Here is an 18208-nt window from a genome sequence, read left to right on the forward strand (position 1 = left end):
TGGGCTAAAGACTGCCTAATCAAACAGAAGTACTAACAACAGAATGCATTTACATTCCTCTTGTCCCAGGAGTTCAATCCAGCAGGACTTAGGCTCTAGCAGCTCCTTTCTGTTCTCCCCAACTTGAGAGGTCACTCATCTGTGTTCCCATTTAATCCAATTAATGTAAATCATCAGAGTGCTTGATAGTTTTATGTCAACTTGATGCAAACTATAGTCATTTGAGGGGAGAGAGCTTCAATTAAGGAAATACTTCCATAAGATCTACATGCAGGCAAGCCTTAGGGCATTTCCTTAATTGGTAATTGATTGGGAAGTGCCCAGCCTATTGTGGATGAGCCCCCCATGGGCTGGTGGTCCTGGGTTCTACAAGAAAGCAAGCTGAGAAAGCCATGGTGAGCAGGTTAGTAAGCAGCACCTTCTATGGCCTCTGTATCAGCTCCTGCTTCCAGGTTCCTGGGCTGCTTGAGTTCCTGTCATGCCTTCCCTCAAAGCATGAGGAACAGGAGCCCTTGAGAATAGAAATGCTTATTTTTGACCTCACCATGCCATGAGCACAACTCTCCTGATCTTATTGTCTCCATGGAAGGCAGACTTGCTATCTCACAAAGGCCTAGTTTCTCTGGGGGCTTCCAGAAGTTCTGTTCTTCCCACTTAACATGCAGTGGTAGCATCCTACTGAAGTTAATTTTGCACAGATATTACAATCTGTGTTACTAATACATTTGCATATAAATGACACAGTGTTCCAGTCACCTGTGTTAGTAAGGCCATACTGGGTATACTGGTCTCATTTTTCAACAGTGACTGTATTTCAGTTGTGTTCTTTTGTCTGTTTGCTCCAAAGTTCTGTTATCTCTTTATTCTTTCCCAGACAGTACAATCTTTATGGTAGTTGCACTTGAACTTTTGAAGTCAGATGATGTCTTTAGTGTGCTATATGGTCGATCTTGATCATGTTTTAAATTCATAATGTTCTTATGTCATCAGTTTAATGTTGTTGATAGCATAAATTATTAGACTTTATATTCAACTTCTGTTAACTCTATAAATTCTGTGTTTTCATAATGTTCTATTGACATAATAGGCAAGAGGGCAGCAAACCACAGGGATACTTTGTTGGCAAGGATAGTCCAGCTCTCTGCTATGATGCTTCCGTCCTCCATCAGACACAAGGCCTGGTTGGACCCACACTTCTCAAGGTTTAAATGTGCACTGTTGTGCCTGTTCCTTAATAGAACTTTTTAATTAGGTTAGCATGAATATAGGAGGTGATGGTAACTATGGCTTAGACATGTAGGCTCCATACAACAAGGTAATATAGGAAAGAATTCTGTGGCCTCAAATTGAGTCCATTCATGAGTCTTCACACAAATTGTAACAATGGAAGCCAAGCATTGTCTTCCAGGTATTTTACCTTCTTTGTTTAAGGTGTGTCACTGTAGGTGTGCTTTGAGGTTTCAAAAGCCAAAGCAATGTTTCTTTCTACTTGCCTGTCTGTATCAGGAGATTGGTCTCAGCCCCATGCTTGCCTACCTTGATGCTGCCATTCATGATGATAATGGACTAATCCTCTGTCTGTGTAATCCAGTCCCAACATAAAAAGCCTTGCATTATCACTGTCACTTTGGTCATTGTGTTTCCTCACAGCAGCAGAGCAGTAATTATGATAGATGTTTTGTGTAGTATTTTGGCATTGTCTACATTGTATTGTTCCTGTATCCTGTGAAAACAAGTACAGCTAAATTAAAGACTCATAGACTGTCTTGACCAAACATTTAGTCTGTTGTTTGGTTATTACTTACCACTTAAGTAGGTATATAGAGTGTCAGAGTACACTGTGTAGCCCATGTTGGTTGAAGAAAGAAGATACTCCTAAGCTGAAATTTTAAGACCCGTGTTGCAGCAAGAAGGCCCAGTCTCTTCTGATAGACTGAACCCGTACAGCCATACAAAGGTATATTTACTGAAAGTTAGACAAAGTATTTCCTCATACAAGGTCCCTAATCTTAATTTACATGTCTGACTGAAGGAAAGCATCACTTGCCTCTGTGACTCTAGTTTTGTATTATGTGCAATACTCGATAATATAAGAGGCCCAGGTGTGCTTGAGGCATCTTGTGACCAAAGTCAGGGGATGGCTGCAAAGCCCTTTCAGGAAAACAGTCACTGCTTTCCATAAGGATTCTTGAAGGTCAAAGTACTTCTGAGAACTGGTTGTTCATTCAAATATTACCCCAAATACAGTGACTCTGCTAAATTCCTATATCCCCCCCCCTTTGTTTAAGCTAATTTAATTACGTTGAAGGTTATGCAGCTATGCAGAAGATAGTCTCACGTACATAAGTCAGAATATATTTGAAAAGTGTTAAAATTATTATAGCAAAAATAAGTATAACAATTGCCAGAATACAAAACTTATCCAAATGATTCATAGGGTTAAATGAAGGTATGGTGTCTGCAAGGCATTCTATGACATCCATTCCAGACACGTCAGGTAGCTTAACTGAAAAGATTTCCTTAATTTCTTGTTGTAAATCATAAGTCATTTGAGAGCCATTAGGGTGACTCAATAATGGCATTTTAACCTTATCCCAATCATACTTGCTTTCTTTAAATTTAATACAGTAGGTGAAATACAATTAAATGTTAATATTACCAACACATTTTAACTGAATCTGTCCCCTTTAAGTCTCTAACTGATCTCCTAAAAGTAACACAGCTTGCATCAAGTCTGCTGTTTCACTAACACTGTCACCATCTGTTTAATTCTGCTGAGCCCAAAGTTTTGTAGAAATCTGATGCCAGTCGCTAACAAATTCAGCAATTTAAGTTTCTTTATGAAGGACTACTCAGGCTGTTGTAACAGTAGCAGTCAATGAAATAATTCCCATTGATGAGTTTTGGATCCATGGTTATTGGATATCCTCTGCCGCCAGTATAAGAAGTCTGATCAGGCTAATTTAATAAATCCAGGTTTAATGAACAGAGCCATGCAACTTCTGGGTGACTCTCGGGAGGGCAGGAGAGGACTCACATGGCTAATTTAAAAGGAGGGAGCTTAAATACCCTGTAGGTGCTGGGTGATGATGTTTCTCCTACAAACTGGATTTGTGCCCAAGTATAATGCTTTAGGGTGGCATTGGGCCACAGGCAGCTTCAGAGGAGGAGCCTCCAGCTGCCAACTATGCATTACTGGTCTTTTGGTCGTTTTTATGAAAGGCCAGGGTGTGGATAGCCAGGAATGCAGGTTCCAGCCAAACATCCTGATCTTTTGGGGTATAGAGTCACCAGTTCAAATATGGGTACTTTCTGTTGGCATGGGACCATGTGGGATGTATAGGTGAAGAAGCATCTTGATTAACCACCACCTGAGACCTCAGGAATCCATTCTGGGAGGAAGAGAAGGCACATTGCTAGGAGGAAAAAAAAGGTTTATTACCACTGACCCTATGAACAAGGCTAGCTGTGGGAAGCATGAAGACTGCCAGAAAGAATGCAATGGAGATGGGCCCTGGTCATAGTGATGAAGTTCTTCAGACAGTTTGTGGAGTGACTCGATGTTAGTTTCCACCAGGCCAGATTTCTTGATACAGTAGCAGCACCCTTTCCCCAGGAACATGCAGGCGTCTTGTCTTGGCAAAGCATGGTCCCTCAGTGTCCTGCTTCTCCACAGTCTGGACAGGGTCTTGGCAGCAGTTGAGGTGAAAGGAAGTTTTTTTCTGCTCTATGACTGGATTTGCTACATTTAATGCAAGCACCCAAGGGAAGTTCTTTTACAACCATCCATCTTTTTAGAGAAAATAGGCGTGCTGCCGGGAGCTGGCATGTCTCTCACTGAGGGACAGCTCATCAAACATTGTAAGGGAGAACAGGCATGTTCTAGGTATGAAGCACCCAGCCTCTGTATCTCTGACTCCCACATAGTAGGAAATGTAAGGATGGAACATTTATGCAGTTTAGAGTGGGATAGTAGACAGGAACACACAAAGAGCATGCATCTGTTGTGGCTAGAATCCCACCATAGCCAGACCAAATGCCAGGAGAGCTTAGAGAGTAAAAAGGCAAAGTGGGTACTTTTTTGTGGGCCCTTGCAAAGTATACCACTAAGAAAACATGCCAGGGACAACAGAGTTAGTGTAAGAGGTTTATTGGGGGATGGGGAGAATGTAAGAGTGAAAAATCATCTCAGAGTGGATTCATGTGGTAAATATGGCTACCAGGTCTTAAGTAGCCTGCAGGCATGATCTTGAGCACCCCTAGGGGGAAGAAATGACCCTTGGCTGGCTTTCTGAGAGGAGGATCTGCTGGTTGGTGGGCTTTTTGAAGGGGCAGGGTCTAGAATGGGAGTAGTGAGACCTGAGTGTAGAATGGGGCCCCAAGTAGGAGATCACCAACACTCATAACTATAGCAATAATCAGTCCAGTCGTCGGACATGTTCTTTTAACATTCTCTCTGGGAGCTCCTGGACTAGAATCAGCACAGGTGAGTCTTACCATAGCCTCAAAAACTTCACTGATAACCAGATTGCTGGCCTTGCTCTAAGAACATATATCTTTCAGAAGTAACATCCAATAACATGCTAACATTAATACAGGTATGGAGAGTAAAACATTCAAAATACAATACTATACTTACACTATATATTTATAAATAGTTATATTCTATTGTTGTATATAGTGATTCTATAGTTGTTAAGGTACCATTGTGTAGCTCTTTCAATAATATATAAGGTAATGGTACACATGCTACTAAGGTGTGACTTTGATTCAATCTAAAAGATAAAGTATACTTACCATCATAAACATTTAACTTTCCAAAGTTTAAGAAGGTGTAAGGCACCTGGCAATTTCCACAAATTAGTCTGAACTGAATTGCCAAATTGTAACATGGACCCTGACATTCCACCTCCATGTCATTGTTGCTATTGTCATTGGATAGGTTACTTGATGTTAGAACTAATTTCCACAATTCCATTCAAACTATACCTCTGTCATCTTAACTTTGAATGAGAATATTTTCCTCAAGGAAGGCCATAAAGGCTCCAATCAATGATATGTCAATGGGAGATATTAATAAGCACTCGAGGTTTCTCACCTTTACATTGTTGCTAATGTACCCAGTCAGAATCCTTGTTGGTAAGCCACATCTCACAAGATGGTAGATTTATGGACCTAGCAGCATTAATCTCCTGTCCTCTAAAAGCAGATGGATGAAACATGTAAAATTTATCATGAAAATTCTGGGCAGTACTATGACTAACTAAAGATAGCCAAAATTGAAAAGTTATATTTAGGTGGTGAATCCCATTACCCATACAAATAGGAATTCCTTGCATCCTCACAGTATAGTTTGTAAACTTCTTACCCTCTTCCTCAGGTTTAGCAGCTCCTCTGTGGTCATAAGAACCAGGTAGCCAAGAGGATTCATTAACCACATCAGGAGTATCCATATCTCCCCAACTTATTCCTCTGTTAATTGGAGAATTGGGAAAATAGGCCCAGTAAGCATGATCAGTCCCTGTTACCTCAACGGTTACCACAGATTATGTAGCAAGGAACAAAGTTGTTGTAGCATTTAAAAGGTTTTTAGAACTTTTGTCAACTTTGATGGTATTCATAACATAATCATAACCTCGGGCCTCATCATAACACCTTTCCCATTTTCCATATAGCTGTCAAGGCATCATTGTAGGACACAAGCCGACTTACTTAAGCAGTGTTTTTCTATGGTCCAATGCTTTTCAGCATCTGTTGTCCCTGTCTCATTAGCATTTAAAAAATTTAGTTAGTAAAACATTATGTAATTTACTTCAGAGAGTCCTCATATCCCCCTTTTGTTTTATAAGAAGCTCTTTTAGAGTCCAGTTAAATCTTTCAGTAGCTGATTGTCCTTTAGGATTATATGATATTCCTGTAATATGTTTTATGTTATAATATGCAAAAAATTGTTTCATTTCATTGGAAACATAAGCAGGAGCATTATCAGTTTTAGTTTGTATTGGTATACCCATTACAACCATTGTCTCGAATAAATGTGTAAATACAGAATCACCCTTTTCAGAACTTAAGTCAGATGCCCTTTGAAATCCAGAGCATGTATCAATAGTATGATGAACATATTTTAATTTTTCACATTCTGCTAAATGAAATACATCCATTTGCTAAATTTCATTTCTTTGAGCACCCTTAGGATTACTTCCTGCAGGTAAAGGAATTTGGTTATACAAAGAACAATTGGGACAGTTTTTTATAATCTCTTTAGCTTGTCACCAGGTTATGGAAATTTTATCCTTCAAGCCTTTACTATGAACATGATTTTTAAAATAAAATTCTGAACCTCTAATACATTTCCTATTAATAGTTGATCAATTTTTTAAAATTTCCTTTTGCTAATGGCCCAGGCAATCCAGTATGAGACCAAATATGGGTAATAATAAAGTGGGCAGTTCCTTTCTCAGATTGCCTGTTGTAGTTGTATAAATAATAAAGTTAATTTTGAATTATCAGGAATAAGTTCAGCAGTTTCAATATGTAATACAACCCCTTCTGCATATTGAGAATTACTGTGGGATGTCTTTCTGTACACTGTGAATATATGTTGCTCTGAGTGATTGATAAAGCTGTTTGGACAATGGTGAGGCAGAATAAGGTTACTTTCGAACTGGAGAGAGACAAGAAAGGAGAGTGGAGAGATGCCAGCCAACTGGCCAAGGAGCAACAAGATACCAGCAAATCGGTAACACCATGGCCATTTGGCAACATACAGATTAGTAGAAATGGATTAAGTTATAACAGCTACCTAACAAGAAGCCTGATCCATAAGCCATACAGTTTGTAAATAATGTAAGCCTCTGTGTGTTTATTTGCCACCAAGGGGCTGCAGGACATGGGTGAAAGACTTTAGTCCTGACTGTGGGCCTGGGTGGGACACAGGAAAACTTCTGACTACAGAGAATCAATAATTATATGAAGAAATTTATTAAAGTCTAATAAAACCATTAGAATGGCATACAAGTCTGATTTTTTAACTGAAGCATATGGACTTTGAATTATTTTACTGATGTTTCCTGCTTTATAACCAGCCATTCCTAATTTACTTGGGTCAGCACAAAATGTAAGAGCTGAAGAAATAGGCACTCGACTCACCATGCTGGGAAGAACCCATTCAGTTATTTTTATGAACGGACTTCTTTTACTTTTGGGATATTTATTCTTAATTTCTCCTAAATAATTACTACAGGATATTTGCCAGTCATCATTAACTACTCATAATTGCATAATTTCAACATAAGTATAAGGTACTACAATCTCAGCTGGATCCATTCCTCACAATTGATGAAGTCTTCTTTCTATAAATAATTAAGAAATCTTTTCCCTACAGGTTTTTAACTTTTTACTCTGTTTATGAGCTAAAAATATCCATTCTAAAACACTATCTTCCCTTTGCATAATAAGCCCAGTAGGGGAATGGGTAGAAGAGAAAATTACCAAAATATACTCAGTTGTGAAATCTAATCCATCTATATAGGCACTCTGTATGTTTTGTCTTACTTGGGTCAGCTCCTTTTCTGCCTCAACTGTTAAATGCCTTGCACTATTTAAATCTGAGTCACCTTGCAAAATTTAAAACAAAGTACTTAATTCTTAAGTAGAAAATCCAATTTCTTTTTTGATTTCACAAGAAAACACATTCTAGAAAGTGTCTTCAGTGTCAGAAGAAACTTTTTACATTCTTTTTTTTTGGGGGGGGGGGGGTTCGAGACAGGGTTTCTCTGTGTAGCTTTGCACCTTTTCTGGAACTCGCTTTGGAGACCAGGCTGGCCTCGAACTTACAGAGATCCGCCTGCCTCTGCCTCCCGACTGCTGGGATTAAAGGCGTGTGCCACCTGACTAAACTGTACATTCTAACATTTTGGGTAGTATTACAGAATATAGGAATCTTTGTGGCTAGAATAAAGGCATTTTACATTGTGGGTTGAATGTGAGCCTATCATGGACTGTGTCAAAATGGTGGGTTGAATGAAAAATCTCCCAATTTCAAAGATATATTTGAGACTTTGTGTGAGGTTTCTGGTTTTCATTAGGATGCAAATGCTATATCTAGGATCAGGAGCTTTCCATGAGTATGATAGTCTCTGGGGATGGGTGTTGAGTGTTTGTACTCCAACCACACTTGTCTACTTTCTGTAGTTGAAACTGAGCAGCCTTTCTCATGCAGCCACTCCATTTCCAACAAAACACACTCCATCCTTGAATAGCTTAAGGTAATATAGAAGCAAATGCTTTTCCTTGATATGACATTTTTCTGCCCTGATGTATTTATTTTATATTTTTGGCTATGAGAATTAGGTTTTAGTATATATGAAGCATTTGATCTTGTGCTGAGCTTTACCCACTTTTTAAATTTTAAACTTTAGCAGAAGGTATCATTTTCTTTCAGCAGAATGGCATGCATTCATGACATTAATACTGATCTCCTGAATCACTACAATGCAGATGTGTAACATATCTTTTTGCTTGTTTTAATATATTTTAATTTTTGAAATGTGTGCATGATTATTTTTCCTACATATATGCAGGTGTAACATTGTGGCTTGTGTTCACTGAAGTCAGAGAGCCCTGGATTTTCTTGAAATTGAGTTCTAAGTATTGGGAGCCACAAGTGAGTCCTAGGGATTGATGCAGGTCCTCTGCAAAAACAAAAGTTGATCTTAACTGTTGATCCATATTTATATTCTGAGATTTTTTGTTTGTTTTCTTTTATTGTTTAACATCAGCCTTTCCTTCACAAAGTTTTTGAGAATCATTTTTATATGTCTGTCAGTAACTTTATAAAAATGCATTATTCCATAGGAATATATTAGCCTTAGAGATTAAATGAGGCATCCAGTTTTCTGAAAGCCAAATACATTTCTGGAATGTATGTTTAATTCATTGGTGGAATTTAGAGTAAACCCCTTGAGTTTAATGTTTTTCTTTGTTTGACACAGGGTCTCATTATATAGCTCTGACTGTCCTAGAAATCTCTGCATAGACCAGGCTGGCCTGGAAATCATAGAGATTCACTTCTCTGCCTCCTGAGTTTGCACCACCATACCCATATTGTCCATCCTTTTTGATATCAGCAATTTTGAAACAAGTTTGCTGTTGTTTATTCAATACTATTGCTTTGTTTGAATGTCTATATATGTCAGCATTTCTCTTGCAATGCCAGATGTTGTTCAGAGGACTTAAACTTGAGATTCATGGTCCTCTTTCTCCAATTCCCTCTAAAATGGTTTGCTAATTGCATTTGAAATTCTGTGATATGAAATAAATTTGTCAAGCACACATAATTATGTAAGTATATTCCCAGTGAATTATAATTTTAGAGCATTCAGTCTTACCATTTCAGTTTCATGTGTATGTGATTTTTAGGATGCAGTGACCTATGAAGATGTGCAAGTGAACTTTAGTCTGGAAGAGTGGGCTTTGCTAGATCCTTGGCAGAAGAGTCTCTACAGAGATGTGATGCTGGAAACCTGTGATAACCTCATTGCTATAGGTAAGAATGTGAGTTTTCCTTCAGTTTCTAACTTAAGGATACAAGCATTTCTATGTATATTTGTTTCACTGTGATTTCTACTGTGAAAGAAGAATGTGGTATATAAATTAGGCATGGTTCTAAGGTTCACTGAATATAACTCAAATTTTGCATGATTTCCAGTAATATATCATTCATTTCTGGTACTGTATTTTAGGCTACAAATGGGAAGACCAGAATATTGGAGAACATTGTCAAAGTTCTAGAAGACATGGAAGGTAATTTTCATGTACAAGGTGATACCTTTCATGTACAAGGTGATACAATGCCTCTGAAGAACTTTTAAAGTGCCCTGATATTTAATGAAAACCAACAGTATAAATAATTACAGCTTTGTGATGATTATTAAATTCTTATAATATCATGTACCTCAATTTCAGATAGCTAACCTGTGCTTGCAACGTGTTCCTGTCAAAGAGAAGACAAAGAAACAATGCCTTAACAAATGTCACCTTATCAATCATAATTCCTTGAGATCCATGACTCCATTTAGTTTCATTCCATTTAACTGATGGAAAGGTATTCACATTAACTAGAGTATTAGTGTATGTCCAAAAACATTCATAAGCAAATTGTCCCTTAGTTAAGCTTGTGTTACTCTTATACTTGTAGAGAGTTACCATAGTTTAGTTAAAAGGTCAGTTTATGAGATGCAAGAATGTTGTCATGGTGGAGAAACCTTAATTGTAGCTGGAGCGTTTCCTCTCTGGGTCCCACCAAACCCCGGCAGTCCGACAGCCCACTTATAAAATAAACACACAGATGCTTATATTATTTAAACGGTTTGACCTAATGGCTCAGGCTTCTAGCTATCTAGTTCTTATATCTTAAATTAATCCATTTCTATAAATCTATACTTTGCCACATGGCTTGTGGCTTACCGGCATCTTCACATGATGCTTGTCATGGCAGAGGCTGGTGTCCCCCTCCATCTTCCTGTTTTCTCAATTCTCCTCTTGTTTAGTCCCGCCTATACATCCTGCCTGGCTACTGGCCAATCAGTGTTTTATGTATTGACCAGTCAGAGCAACACATTTAACATACATACCATCCCATAGCACTTCCCCTTTTTTAAAACAAAAAAAAGAAAGGTTTTAACTTTTACACATCTCCAAAGCCAGCTTGGTATATTTGTGAATTTGGGCATAGCTTCTCTTACTACTTCCTGCTGGAAGGGGGCACTGTATCTTATGGGGACACAAAGAAAATTTTAGGATTATGGAATAGTCCGTGAGGGTGTATCATCTGAGCCAGTTGCCTTGAAATGGTTCTGAATGTTGGATCATCTGGGCCTTGGTGTCATCGGAGACCTTTCAGGTGGTCTTGGCTGGTCAAACCTGATGTATCTTAACCTGGAACAAATCCATAGCCTCTTGCTTTCTGTGGAAACAAAAGCAGAGGCTCCTTTCCAAAGCAATATATCCTTAAATCCAAATTTTGAAGTCAAGGTACCTTTAAAATATACATTTTGGCATAACTCAACAGCTTTTGTAATCAAATGATTTTTTTTTTTTTTTAGTTATAAATATCAAAGAGAACATAATCCAGATTCTCTGTGTGGTAGCCATCTTTATGTGGCTTATTTTTTTACTACATTGAGCCTGTTGCTTTAAACTGCAGCATTCTAGGACTGAAACAATGCTGTGGCTGCTGGTTCCACCCACTTCAGCTTCCCAACATGGCGGTGGTACATTTTACGCCAGCTCTGGGAGCCATCAACTCTTAGAAATAGTGGGTCTAAGCCGGGCGGTGGTGGCTCATGCCTTCAATCCCAGCACTCAGGAGGCAGAGGCAGGCAGATCTTTGTGAGTTCGAGGCCAGCCTGGTCTACAGAGCGAGATCCAGGAAAGACACAAAGCTACACAGAGAAACCCTGTCTCAAAAAAAACAAAAAAAAAAAAAAAAAAAGAAAAGAAAAAGAAATAGTGGGTCTATGCTTCTATTAAAGCAGCGTATAGCCCAGAAACCTCTTTTTTTTTTTTTTTTTTTTTTTTTTTTTTGTACTACCAAAGGCTAAATCCACCATGCAGCTTAATGTGCCACTTGTAGAGGCCCAGCTTAATGTGCCACTTGTAGAGGCCCAGCTTAATGTGCCACTTGCAGAGACCTCATTCCCGCCATACTGCAGGTCAAGCACACATGCCAGGAACCTGCCATAGTACCTCAAACACGCAGGCTGCTGCTAACTTGAGAAAGACAATTAGAAACTGTTTTTAGCTCTGTTTTAGAATCTTTTTTCTCAGGTTTTAGGTAGAAACTCTTGCCACATGTTGGGTGCCATTTGTAGCTGGAGAATTTTCTGTCTGAGTCTCGCCAAACCCTGGCAGTCCGACAGCCCACTAATAAAATAAGCACACAGATGCTTATATTATTTAAACTGTTTGGCCTAATGGCTCAGCTATCTAGTGCTCACATCTTAAATTAATCCATTTCTATACATCTATACCTTGCCACATGGCTCGTGGCTAACTGGCATCTTCACATACTGCTTGTCATGGCAGCGGCTGGCAGTGTCTCCCTCCACCTTCCTGTTCTCTCAATTCTCTCTGTTAAGCCTGCCTATACTTCCCGCCTGGCTACTGGACAATCTGTTTCATTTATTGACCAATCAGAGCAACACATTTGGCATACAGACCAACCCACAGCACGTAATCACTGTACTACATCTCTATGAGGAACAAAAAGTTAAACTGTGTGAATGCAGTGTGAAAACCTTTTGTTATTGTTCCTTTAACAGGTATATCATCTGTCACTCTGGATATAAGCCATGTGAGCATAAGGGATCTGGAAAGAAGATAGGTACCTCTCTCTCACCCAGAAAAATCAAAAGATATGTAGTAGTTACCACTATGAGTAGACAGTGTGATTGTGAATCAAGTGTAGAATTTATTGGATTTCCAGCATCCCTGGGAATACACCAACATTCTTACACTGAAGAAAAGGTTTATGAGTACAAGGAATTTGGAAATTCTTCTGTCTGTACTGGTTCATGTTGCACATGTAATATGATTCCCACTATAGGAAAATGTTACAAATGCAATCAGTGTCATAAAGCTTGGGGTTCTTACAGTTGTCTTCAAAGAAGTGTAAAAACTCATATGGTAAAAGGAACTGATGAATGTAACTCATGTGCTAAAGGGTTAAACCATCACAGGTATCTTGAAACATGCAAAAGAACCCATAAAGAGGAGGAATCCTGTGAATGTAAACAACATGATAAAACATTTAGATCTGATTGCCCATTACAGTTACAGCAAGGAACACATTTGAAAATTAAACCCTATGAATATAATCGAACTGATAAAGCCTTTGCATGTCATACATACCTTCAATTACCTAGAACAAATACTATAATGAAACAGTATGAACATAAACAATGTGATAAAGATTTTACATATCCCAGTATTCTTAAACAACATGAGAGAAGTGATACTGGAGAGAATTCCTGTGAATTTTATCAATGTGGTAGAGCATTTGCACAAAAAAGTCATCTTCTCAGTCATGAGAGAACTCATACTGGAGAAAAACCCTATGAATGTAATCTGTGTGGTAAATCCTATACATGTAAAAATGCTTTTAACATTCATGAAAGAAGTCATAAAAGAAAGAAAACCCATGAATGCAATCAATGTGGTAAAGCTTTTATGCGTAAAAGTCATCTTCGCAGTCATGAAAGATGTCATACTGGAGAGAAACCCTATGAATGTAATCAATGTGGTAAAGTCTTTGCAAGTAAAAGTCATCTTCACAGTCATGAAAGAATTCATAGTGGAGAGAAACCCTATGAATGTAATCAATGTGGAAAAGCATTTGCGTGGAAAAGTCTTCTTCACAGACATGAAAGAATTCATACTGGAGAGAAACCCTATGACTGTAATCATTGTGGTAAAGCCTTTGCACGTAAAAGTGATCTTCAAAGTCATGAAAGAATTCATAATGGAGAGAAACCCTTTGAGTGTAATCAATGTGGTAAAACATTTGCACAGAAGAGTCATCTTTACTATCATGAAAGAAATCATACTGGAGAGAAACCCTATGAATGTAATCAATGTGGTAAAACATTTGCATGTAAAAGTCATCTTCACAGTCATGAAAAAATTCATAATGGAGAGAAACCCTATGAATGTAATCAATGTGGCAAAGCTTTTATACGTAAAAGTCATCTTCGCAGTCATGAAAGAATTCATGTTGGAGAGAAACCCTATAAATGTAATCAATGTGGTAAAACATTTGCAAGGAAAAGTGATCTTCACAGTCATGAAAGAATTCATAGTGGAGAGAAACCCTATGAATGCAATCAATGTGCCAAAGCCTTCACACGTAAAAGTCATCTTCACAGTCATGAAAGAAGTCATACTGGAGAGAAACCCTATGAATGTAATCAATGTGGCAAAGCATTTGTACATAAAAATTATCTTTATTATCATGAAAGAAAACATACTGGAGAGAAACTCTATGAATGTTATCAATGTGGTAAAGGATTTGCATGGAATAGTTCTCTTCATAGACATGAAAGAATTCATGTTGGAGAGAAATCCTATGAATCTAATTAATGTGGTAAAGCCTTTACACGGTAAAGTGATTTTCACAGTCATGAAAGAAGTCATAATAGAGAGAAATCCTATGAATGTAAACAATGTAGTAAAGCCTTTACATGTAAAATCATCTTCACAATCCTTAAAGAAGTCATATTGGAGAGAAAACTCTGAATGAAATCAATGTTGTAAAAGCATTTGCATAGAAAATTCATCGTCATAGCCATGAAAGAATTCATCCTGGAGAGAAACCATATGGATGTAATCAATGTGGTAAAGAATTTGCTGTGAAAAACTTCTTCACAATCATAAAAGAATCATACTGGAGAGAAAGGCTGTGAACATAATGTTGTAAAGCATTCACTTATAGCAGTCATCTTCAACTCACGAAAGAATTAATGGTGGAGATCACCTATTAATGTATTTAATGTGGTATAGTCTTTATATAATATTTCAGTGTTCTTAAACAACATGAAAGAAATCACACAGGAGAGAAGGTCTATTAATGTGGTAGAACATTCATATATAAAGTCATCTTCACAGGCATGAAAGAATACATCTTTTCTAGATTTTCGTAGAGAAAAATCCCTTGAACCTTATAAATCAGGTAAAGCTTTGAACACCAGGCGCAGAATACATCATTTTGGAGATGCCAGTACCATGTGGTGTCAACCAAGACCGTCAGCAGTAGTAAAGTGGAACCAGTAAGGGCCTAGAAATTATGTGTACTGAAGAGCACAGAGCCAAAGAAGTGACCCAAGCCCTTTGGAGAATCCCTGAAGATTCTGCGTGGATCCCAGTCACTAGAGGTTGAGTTAATTTATACAGTCAGACTTTGTTTTTGCTTTTTTCAGGTTTGGACTGCCTTGCTTCTTCCTCTTGCATAGAGACAGTATTTAATTTAATTTTGATTTTTCCATGAGCCATATTTGAAAGGCTTAGAATTTTTAAACAGATTTTCAATTTTTAGTTAGATTGCTTGTTTTTAAAAAGAAACTTAATTTCTATGAATTTATAAAGATTGTGGGACTTTTATTAAAGTTATCTGTTTCTAATGAAGTATATTGTGAATGAATGAGAAAGGAAAGGTTGTGGCATAATAGTGCCATGTTTGTGTGTCAAGTTGAAAAGTGGTCAGTTACACTGGCTAGTCCTATGTCAACTTCACAAACAAGCTACAGTTATCAAAAAAGGGAACTCAATCGAGAAAACTCTATAAGATCTGGCTCTAAGGCATATTCTTTATTAATGATTGATGGGGAGATATCCTAGGTTGTATACGAAAGCAGGCTGAGCAAGCCATGGGGTTAAGAAGCCACCCTGCATGGCATCTGGATCATCTCCAAGTTCCTGCCTCATTCAGGTTTCTATCCTGACTTCCTTCAGTGATAAAAAGCAACATGGAAGTTTAGGCCAAATAAACCCTTTTGTCCCCATTATGCTTTTTGGTCATGGTGTTTCATTGCCAAAATCCTATGACATGTTATCAGAAAAATCCAAAATTAGGGTTGTGGACAGATGGCTCAGCAATGAAACACTGGCTGTTCTTCCAGAGGACACAGTTTCAATTCCCAGGATCAACATGGGAGTTCACAACTGTCTGTAGGCCTCTTTCAAGGTATACAACACCCTCACACAGACTTAGATCCCAACAAAACACTGATGAATATAAAGTAAAAGTAAATTATGTTTAAAAGAATATATCACATTATGGAACTTTCCCTAACATAATCTGGACTCATCTCTACACAATTAAATCTTTTGTTGTCTTCATTCACATTAAGAGAACTGTGTTTACAATTACAATAAGAAGCAATGGTCAGAGTCTATTCACAGAGGGATAAAAAGCATTCAATCCTTCAGAGATCATATAGGAAATTTCATCACCTCCCAGTGATGGAAGACAGAAACAATAATAGCACAACTTCATCTTCTACAATATAATAACATATTGGCATGTTGAGAATTTGACTCATTTGTAAAGCTGCGGTTGGGTACCCAATTTGGTTCTAATCACCCACGTCAGATGGCTCAGAACTGCTTATAAAGCCTTGTCCTGGAGAGAGGATGCATTCTTCTGGCTTCCTAGGGCACCAGGTATGTAAATGGTACAAAGACAATTGTGTGTGTGTGTGTGTGTGTGTGTCTGTGTGTCTGTGTGTCTGTGTGTGTGTTTGTGAGACTCCATATTTTTAAAAGAACTTTCTTCACTTATATGTTATTTTTTTTCTAAAAATGAAAATAAAATTAATTATATTTATTATCGGACATGGTCTTGGAAAGGAGTCATTTGAGGAGAATTCTGAATACTTATATTAACACTCCAAGAAAATGAAACAAAAGTCTTGTGACCTCAGTTTCTTCAAATCCAGAAATTGTTCTTGAAATGTGTTTTTGTGCAGATAGATGTGATTGGAGTTCTGGTTACTCATTATTGCTTGGTGGTGTTGCTGAATTAAATGTTTGACCTACCCTTTATATGCCTGAATGGAAAAACATATTTTTGTCCCATGTGGTTTGCTCTATCATTGTATACAACTTTAACTCATGAGAACTTCACTCATGTAACCTTTCTTAACCTGCAGAGTGTAAATTGTCTCAGGCAATGAATAAAGTTATCTCTTGTATGAGATTTTAATTGTCCTTATTTATCAGCTCCATTCTCCCAGGTCCCATTATTACTACAGCCTCCTTTACATACATATGCTCCATATTCTGAAACTGACCCTGAAGCATGGGGTGAGTAATTTAATGATCAGTCTAATCTTGAATTCTCTCCGTTTTGGTGAATATTTAGAAGAGCCTATGATAAAATTGACTTTACTTACAAGTTTCTTTCTGGCCTCATGAAGTATGGTTAGTATTTTCAATGCAACTTCAGCAAAATCGAACAGTTTAACACCTAATTATGCACTAACCAATCCATTTAAACACTAGTAGGAGAGATGGAATTAGAATATATTCACATACTATCTATAGAGGCAAAAATTAACTACAGCTATTTCAATCCAGACCAAAGAGGTATTTGTGTATCCTGTAGATCCTTTGCTGCTTCAAAAGTACTTATTTACCCCACTGAATTGTTACCCACAGATATTATATCACAAGAGGTAAACTGTTGGAATGAATGGATATACACTCTAAGCCCAGAAAATACTAATTGGCTAATGGCAGGTTTACTCAGGCCTACAGATATTCCTAAAGATTGACCTTCAGTAGTTTTGGATTTAAAACATCGCTTTTAAAGTATACTTATTCATCCTGATATCATGCATTTTGCCTTTTGTGTTCCCTCACTCAAACATAAAATACTTCTGCTCCAATACCAATGGACTGAATTGTCTCAAGGCATGACAACCTCCTCTACTATGTGTCAATACTACATAAGAAGTGTGTTAAAGCCTGAGAAGCAGGCCTTCCCTTAGCCTTATGTCCTATCTACCTGCTCCAGAGAAGAACAGCTCCAATTCATATATTATATGACATATGATATGCCAGAAAACAAACAAACATAAAGCAATGGACTTATTATTGTACCAAAATGCAACAATGAGGGGCTGGAGAGATGGCTCAGAGGTTAGGAGCACCGACTGCTCTTCAAGAGGTCCTGAGTTCAGTTCCCAGCAACCACATGGTGGCTCACAACCATCCGGAATGAGATCTGGCAACCTCTTCTATGCACATAATAAATAAATCTTTAAAAAAAAAATGCAACAATGATCAGACACTGTGTAATATTTAGGAAAACCACTTCCTAGAACAGCTGCTAAACCACACAAACACAAAAATTCTTTAGACAAGACAACTGAAAAACACTTAATGACTTTAGGAATTGTTAGAGGGTATTAATTGGCTATGTCCTCCTTTAGGAGTACCTAATGATGCACTAACTAGTCTATTTGAAACTGCAAAAGGAGAGACATCATTGGTTGGTCCTCACATATTACCTCTAGAGGCAAAGTAAGAACTACAGGTATTTGAATCCAGACTACTAGAGGCATTTGTGGATCCTGTGGATCATTGGCTCCCTTTAAATGTACTTATTTTCCTAACTAAGTTGGCTCATACAGGTATTACAGCACAGAGG

The 18208-nt window shown here is 37.8% G+C and overlaps 1 protein-coding gene across 1 annotated transcript in view; it reads left to right on the forward strand.

Annotated features, from left to right (window-relative positions):
• LOC121826015 (uncharacterized) overlaps positions 1-16753 on the forward strand; it is a 29867-nt gene extending 13114 nt beyond the window's left edge. Inside the window, exons 2-4 of the mRNA XM_076558675.1 lie at positions 9421-9547; positions 9744-9804; positions 12324-16753. Coding sequence (XP_076414790.1) covers positions 9421-9547; positions 9744-9804; positions 12324-14139 — 2004 coding nt within the window. The 3' untranslated portion in view covers positions 14140-16753. The remainder of the gene's footprint in view (positions 1-9420; positions 9548-9743; positions 9805-12323) is intronic.
• The last annotated feature ends 1455 nt before the right edge of the window (positions 16754-18208 follow it).

This window comes from Peromyscus maniculatus, chromosome 22 (genome assembly GCF_049852395.1).
Source record: "Peromyscus maniculatus bairdii isolate BWxNUB_F1_BW_parent chromosome 22, HU_Pman_BW_mat_3.1, whole genome shotgun sequence".
NCBI lineage: Eukaryota > Metazoa > Chordata > Mammalia > Rodentia > Cricetidae > Peromyscus > Peromyscus maniculatus.